The sequence below is a fragment of the Carassius auratus genome, linkage group LG28B (genome assembly GCF_003368295.1).
Source record: "Carassius auratus strain Wakin linkage group LG28B, ASM336829v1, whole genome shotgun sequence".
Lineage (NCBI taxonomy): Eukaryota > Metazoa > Chordata > Actinopteri > Cypriniformes > Cyprinidae > Carassius > Carassius auratus.
In genome coordinates this window covers 6416101-6423962 of record NC_039293.1, presented here as the reverse complement: position 1 = coordinate 6423962, position 7862 = coordinate 6416101, and the positions used below count along the sequence as shown (strand labels likewise).

The window sequence follows — 7862 nt, the reverse complement described above, 5'->3', positions numbered from 1 at the left end:
ACAACAACACATTTAACATGTTATATGCAATATTATACAATATGCATTAATGTATAGAAGGGACACAGAATTTGAACTTTTATCCAATACTCCGCATGCTTTCTGTATAATCATCTGCACATGATTTACAGTATTAAACAGTAAAAAGACAATTGTATCAGGGTCAAAGTTCAACATTGCAATAGATCCTCCACCTCTAAAGCACTCATTAAGATCAGTAAACAGGTTGAGCAGGTTTAATCAGTAACAGTGTATTGAGTCAAATGATCGGGAGCTGATTTGGACTATTGTTAGTTAATGAGTGAATGATGAGCGGAGAGACTGAGTGAACTTACGATACAGCTGTACTCTTCATCATCCATCTCCTTCACCTTTAGACAGTACGACTGAATAAACACACACACACACACACACATTAATCAACATCCCCTCTGTTAATGTAATCTCAATCCAGAAATCAAGGATGAGTGTATCATCGGGCTGTTCTCGTACCAGGTACTCAAACTTGACGTCCAGGTATTTGCGGATGGTGAGTTTGGTGTCAGGAATCGCTTTGTGCAGATACGTGTTCAGATCATGCAGCATCTGACAGACAAACAGACAGAATAAATATTATTTATTACATCTGTCTCATTAAATGAGGTTTCACACTGTTTTCAGCTGTTCTCCAGCATAGATGATGTTTCTTAAGCATGTTTCATTGACTCTACATTCTACATACCAAACACTGTATAGATCAGGGCTTTATAGACGTCTCATCAGACAAACCCCAGTTTGAGATTAAATAAAGTGCCCCTGATATTTTAAGTTCATATCTTAAGTTAAATATATAATTTAAAAACAAATTTGTATGTCTGTGGCTCTCTGACAACAGTTAATGATCACAAACAGTTAACATTTTTTGTTATTTATTTATTTTTATTTTTTAGCTTATTGTTATGTTTTATTTACGTTACTTTTAGTTGTTTCGCATCATAGTAGTGCTGACAAATGATGAATCACTTTTAATCCCTAAACCGCTTATAAAATAAAACTTTGTTTACATAATATATGTGTGTGTGTTTACTGTCTGTGCATATTATATATATATATATATATATATATATATATATATATATATATATATATATATATATATATATATATATATATATACACATACATATACAAACACATATAGTGTATATTATTTTGAAAATATTTACATGCATACATTTTTAATAATATAATTTATATTATAAATAAATATGTTTAATCTATAACAAAAACATGTGTGTATTTATATATACATAATAAATATACACAGTTCACACACACATATTATATCAACAAAAACACTTATTTTGGATGTGTTTAATCACAATTAATGGTTTGACAGCACTACATCATATACTTTATTTCTGCATGTCACAGTTACTCTAGACTCATCGTACGAACACAAACTCGTCCCGATCTGCTCTCTTACAGGTTTGATGGTCTTCAGCAGCTGGATGCCGAACTTCTCCATGTTTCGATGAGCTTCAGCAAACTTCACGAAGGCTTCGCTGGCAGCGGCCTGCGGCTCACGGACACCGATGACGGAGAACACGTCGCCAAACGCTGAGAGAGAAGAACAGACTTTATATCACACATCTGATGGTTGAATGGAGTGTTGTTGGTCAGAGTTAGCAGTACTTCTACTGCACGGCCTGATGTTGTTAGTGTGTGTGTAATCTCGTCTCAAAGAGGATGGAAAACAAACCAGGTTTACGGTCAATAAACTGAGCTTCCAGCGGGAGAAACTCTTTATAAGGAATCATATGATGAGTAAAGATGAAATCTACTGTACCTCTGTGAGTCTGCGAGAGCTCATAGAAAGCTCTTAACAGTCTCTTGGTGTGCTCCATTAGTCCTAAACACACACACACACACACACACACACACACACACACACACACACACACACACACACACAGATTATGTCCAGAGTAAACTCTCTCAGTCACTGGTTTAATGCAGTAACAGAACGAATGAATCACCTTTATAAAGTTCAGCAGTTTTCTCCAGCTCCTCCAGCCTCTTCACCAGACCGTCTACAACACACACACACACACGTTACATCCACACATCAAGCAGAGATTATGTCATGCAACAGAACTTGTTCTCATTAGTGCAAGGTGAAGAAATAACTCCTAGTGCTGTATTTCTGAGTGCTGTAGTTGTTTGATCGAGTGTGGTATAGCATTAGTGATCTAACAGTGGGAATGATCTGACCGTTGCACAGAATGGCTCTGCTGAGTCCCAGAGCGTCTGCGGTTCCTGAACTCATGTTCTCCACCAGACGGTGCTTCACCTTCTTCAGCACTGACACACACACACACACACACACACACATGAGCTACTTCATCAGAGAGAAACACATCCCTTCAAACACACGAAGCTAGCACAGTCTGGTGGTTGTTACCGATGTCCAGAGATTTGCCCTGCTTCGGGTCGGCCTGCAGTTTGTTATACTGGATCACCACTTCACCCTGCAGATCACAAACACATTCATCCTTAAAACAAACCCTTCCAGTACTAAACTACCAGTCTAGATCATGTGATCACAGTGGTGCATCTGAGACAAGACATTACTCACTTTGATCATATATCGGTCACAATATTATATCAGAGTCATGCTGATATACAGATAATGTCACTTTTTAAGTCGATCAAAATGTACAAATTATAATAGTTTCAACTAAACCTGGAGAAATTTCCACAGATAGAGTGACTGAACTGATATTGAGTGTTTATTTAAAGATGTAACACTGTCAATAATCACTTAAATTCATGACAGATAAGAGCAGAGCTGTGTGACTGTTGTTGTTATAATCATCTTCTAATATAAACTATTCTCTCATCCAGCTCTAATCTGCTCAGTGTGACTATAAAGACAGTAAGACATCAGAAACATTAACAAAACTCTAAAACAGTGAAAACTGCTCCAGGAATCAAACCGTGTGTCTTCAGTTGATGTTTCAGGTGCTGTACCTGCACGGCCTGGATCATCTTGGCCACCTCTACTTTAGTCCTTCCTTTCACCGGTTTGCCGTTGACTCCTGTGATCTCATCGCCAGCGGCAAGAGCCCCGTCCTGAGCGGCCGGGGTGTTATCAAACACCTAAACACACAGAAATCAGTTAATAAAGAGAGTAATAAAGAGACTGAAGACTTTCTGGAGCACTTCGACTTTGAAACTGGATGGTGGGTATCATTGACTTAATTTGTGTGTGAATTCTGTGTAAGAACATTTTCAACATTCACAATTCTTCAGGACCTGTTCTACTGGAATGACTCTAAACGAATGTAACAATATCAACCACACAAATAAAAATCACACACTTCTAGCTTTATAAATACAAGAAGATCCTACAGCTTCTACAAGACTGGATCATCACTGAATGTGACACAGTGATTGACAGGATGATGATGATGATGATGATGAGTGTTTGACCTGTACGATGTAGAGACAGGGACAGAACTGAGCTCCGCCCCCAATACTGATCCCAATCAGGTTCTGTGCGTCCTTCTTCAGAGTCACTGTCCCGGGAACTGTGGGAATCCCACTGGACACACACACACACACAACTGTCAGTGAAGACACACAACACTCATCTCATCACACAATCATCCCTCAATGTTGTTCTTGAAATGATTGCTTGCTCTGCATTATTTCTGTTAGATTCAATTAACTTCTATTACATTGACACACTGTTATATAACATGCAATTATATTTAGACATTTATAATTGTGACGGTCTATTTTCTCCCAGCTATACAAACCTCACCGGATGTGACATCATGTAAACAAATAAAATATTAAGATTGATGGATGGTGCTCGTGCTACTCACAGTTTGTCCTCCTCGAGCTCATAGTCCATGTCTGTGAACATTATCAGCTCTGATCGTGTTTAATGTGGATCTGACGATCAAACTCATTCAGATGATGAACTCTATTACTGAAATACAGCAGCATTAATGAAACCAGCTTTAAATGATCTGTACCAACATCATACTCTGAGACATGTTCGCTTTTGAAGCTGCTCGTTATTATTATTCTCGTTATTGTTATTATTATTCTGACAGGTGTTAGGCGGATGAATAACGCAGGTGTGTCTCTTACCGATCTGTTGACCAATAGCAGACAGGTAAAGATGATCTTAACACGTCAACATATTAAAATAATGTTTTAGTGTTGTGTTATGAAGATAATTCGATAAACAAGAAGCTGCTGCATCTGAACACAAGTCTGCAGGATGTTTTTCTTCTTTTTTCTGTGACAGGAAAACCAACGTAAAAAGCGCGTTTCCGCCTCCTGCTGGACTGGAGTGTGAAGAGACCGACAGAGAGAGAGACTCTCTTTTGAGAAAAATAAAACTTTAAAGTACTTCTCCAGCCAGATTAGTTATAGTACACTGGAAATTGAACAGTTATATGAAAGTAATGAAACCATCAAAAAGTGAGAAATTAGCAATAGAAATTGCAAGATGTCTGCTAAAGATCTCTTTATCTGGAAAGCTGCTGTCTACAAACATCTGACAGACGTCTTTCAGATGTCACTTTTACATTCATTCTGAATCATAAACATCTTAAACACATAGTCTATTTGACATCTAGAATGGAACGTCCTATAGATGTATTGCAGATGAACAAAATCTCTAAACAATCCATCTTGCAGATGTAAATCCAGACATCATATAGACATCTCTGAGAGGTACGTGTGCTGTCAGGGTACTGTACTCCTCTGCCTTTGCATTGTCTGCAAAACGTGAGACGTCACACCAAGCCAAAAGGCAGTAACTTCCACATTATCTGGTTGCTGATCACCATTTACACAATCATAATAGTAATACCTGCATAGAATAAGACGTGGGAGTAGGAAGAAAGATGATATTATAACAAGAATGAGGATTGGACATTCAGCTTTAAATTTCAATTTACACAAAATAGGGAAACATGGAAATGGCAGATGTGATAAATGTGGGGATCCAGAAACTTCTAGAATGTTATGCGTATGAAAGAGAAAGAAATCAACTTAATCTTAAAGGTTTGATGGGATATGAGTAGTATCACTCAAGATATATATATATTTTTTACATGATACATCAAGGTTGTATCATCTAGGAACAGGTTGTGTACTGGTTAAGGTAACTAGCTTAACATCTTAAACTCAGTGACAAGAAAACTTAATTATTATCTCCTCTCATGCTCTCCGTTAGCTTAGCCCTTTAGGATAGCTAGCTGCCAGAGCCCCAAATAGTAAATCGTGAGGCTAATATTTTCAGAGATTCAAGACCATTATAGCTCCAGTGAAGTAAGGTGAGAAACACACATCAATTAACTAGCTCCTTTAGTGGGTTATGATTCAGACTGTATGCTAGGGCTGGACGATTATGGCCTAAAATAAAAACCTTGATTAATTGAACTTTTCACCTCGATTACGATTAATGAACGATTATTTTGTTTCTGTTTTGTTTTTTCGCCCTCATAGTTGACTGACAAGTTTTGTACTGTAAATATGATTGACTATTAAAGGTGAGATATTTTCCTATTGAAAGAGCGAAAAAAAGTGTGAAAAAAGTGCATAATATTTAAAATAATTTTTATAAACCAATTACAATCAAGTAGCTTAAATAACTATATATAAAAAAAAAAACAGCACCATGTGTGCATGCATAGTTTAATTCAAAGGAGTGAATCACACAGAGTACATTTTCATTTAAACATGAGATGCAGTAGGATGGGAAAGACCCACCATAAAGTCTCAAGATATGTTTAAAAAAAAACTGAACCCACCTTTATTTTACATGTGCTTCTAAACATGCGGCTCTATTGTACGAGACACGAGTGCAATGATAATAGAAGATGTCCCTCTCTAGAAATTCGTGAAATAAGCGTTCTGTGTGAACGGCTTGGTTTCAGTTTTGACGTAAACAAGATCTTCTCCACATTCTCTTTTTTGCCGCAATATTTAGATTGAACATCTCAGCACTGCTGCATCTAGTTGCTTCAACTGTATATGTTAACAACAAACTTATAATGCAATGACACTTTATTATTGTCATCGCATCTCGTGCGCCACTGATAAAGGCCAAAGTATAATTTGACCATTGGCATCTGCATTCCATCCGCATTATGTAATTTTCGTCATCAAGAGGGCTCGCGGACAGCGAATGCACGAGGTGAATGATGACAGAACTAAGTGTAACTCTATGTTCATCTTCAGTTCTCTCTTCACATCAGTTCAGTCAGTGTACTGTTTGAGTGCATGCATTACTCCGGGATATTGGTTTGTTTGAACTCAGAGCAAGTGTCAGCCACATTAAAAAGTTAAAAGCTTAAGTCATTTGTGGATTAAGGCGTATTGGAGACGTGAACCGTTTAAAATGATTCAGTTCGATTTGGTGAACTGGTTCAAGAAGATCCGGTTTCATCAAATGATTCGTCTGCAAACCGGATATCACAAACTGCTTTGTTTTGAACTCTCTCACAACAGACACAGAAGAGAAGACAATGCTGAGTCGTAGTTTTTGCTATTTTTGGACCAAAATGTATTTTCGATGCTTCAAAAATTTCTAACTGACCCTCTGATGTCACATGGACTACTTTGATGATGTTTTTCTTACCTTTCTGGACATGGACAGTATACCGTACACACAGTTCGATTCCCCGGGAACACATGATAGGTAATGAATGCACTGTAAGTCGCTTTGGATAAAAGCAAGTGCTAAATGCATAAATTTAATTTCATTTGAAGCTTGACGTCGACTCGTCGCCAGTCCAATAGAGGGCGCAACAGTATAATAAATCTTTGAAGGACTTCCACATTTAGACAATAGTACCAGTTTCCAAACAGATAAAAGGACAAATAAATGTATACTGCGAAAGGTCCACTAGACGTGTGATTATATTACAGTATGCTTGAAATTGAACCGGAGAACGCACATTCTAAACAGCTTATTGTACAGGTAACGTAATTGCTGTTCTAATCTAGAACAGTTGCTGCACACACACACACTTGTGTCACGCGCAGATCGCTCGCGCGCATAATCATTCAGCTAAGAGATGTACTGTCAACACTGTTCTGTGATTTCTCAACAAAATAGCTTAGAAACTATAAAGTTCAAGCATATATTTGTTGATAACAAAATCCACAGCGTCACTAGAGAGACGCTGCCATGTAGACATAATTCACACACACAATCGCGCTCACTAATAATGCATTCATATGAATGTATTCTGTACTGTGCTAATTTATCTGTACACAGCTCTGTGTCATATGCCATGGCTGTGCTCAAGGGGTTTTCCCAGCTCCAGACTTATTTGTTCATTAATGATGTCATCAGCGACTAGTCGACTTCGACTCGACTTTCATCACATAAAAGTTGACTTAAAAAAATCTGTAGTCGTTCAACCCCTAATAACCATTTTCTAAACTCACTTTAAACATCTTAAAGTTTTTTAAATCTAAATTTAAAATGTATTTTTATTATTATTATAATTTTCTTACATTTTATGTAATACATTTTGTATATGAAATGTAAAAGAAACTTGCCTTGCCTTTCTTTGCCTAGAGTGGACCCATGAGACACTAAGCAGCATTAATTTAACACTGTGGATTTTGTAGCATACTTTCTCAAACATAAATTTTTTATACTCATAGTAAATATTCTGCAACTCAATAATGACCCAAAAAATACATGTCAAATCTTTCTAGAGACATTATTGCATGCAATACTGACCTTCCGATTTATGAATTACATAAATTGACCATTACCTCTACATTTTACTGGTACACTCCAGCTAAAAATAGCAATTCTTGCAAGCATTCAAATCAATAAG

At 37.1% G+C, this 7862-nt stretch overlaps 1 protein-coding gene across 1 annotated transcript in view; it reads right to left on the bottom strand.

The window, feature by feature from the left end:
- Nucleotides 1–4302, bottom strand: part of LOC113067883 (PRKCA-binding protein-like) — a 5494-nt gene extending 1192 nt beyond the window's left edge. Inside the window, exons 1-11 of the mRNA XM_026240378.1 lie at nucleotides 4144–4302; nucleotides 3873–3979; nucleotides 3475–3586; nucleotides 3013–3141; nucleotides 2444–2510; nucleotides 2254–2343; nucleotides 2019–2072; nucleotides 1829–1891; nucleotides 1466–1599; nucleotides 493–585; nucleotides 336–386 (exon numbers count right to left, since the gene is read on the bottom strand). Coding sequence (XP_026096163.1) covers nucleotides 336–386; nucleotides 493–585; nucleotides 1466–1599; nucleotides 1829–1891; nucleotides 2019–2072; nucleotides 2254–2343; nucleotides 2444–2510; nucleotides 3013–3141; nucleotides 3475–3586; nucleotides 3873–3913 — 834 coding nt within the window. The 5' untranslated portion in view covers nucleotides 3914–3979; nucleotides 4144–4302. The remainder of the gene's footprint in view (nucleotides 1–335; nucleotides 387–492; nucleotides 586–1465; nucleotides 1600–1828; nucleotides 1892–2018; nucleotides 2073–2253; nucleotides 2344–2443; nucleotides 2511–3012; nucleotides 3142–3474; nucleotides 3587–3872; nucleotides 3980–4143) is intronic.
- Between the last annotated feature and the right edge of the window lie 3560 nt (nucleotides 4303–7862).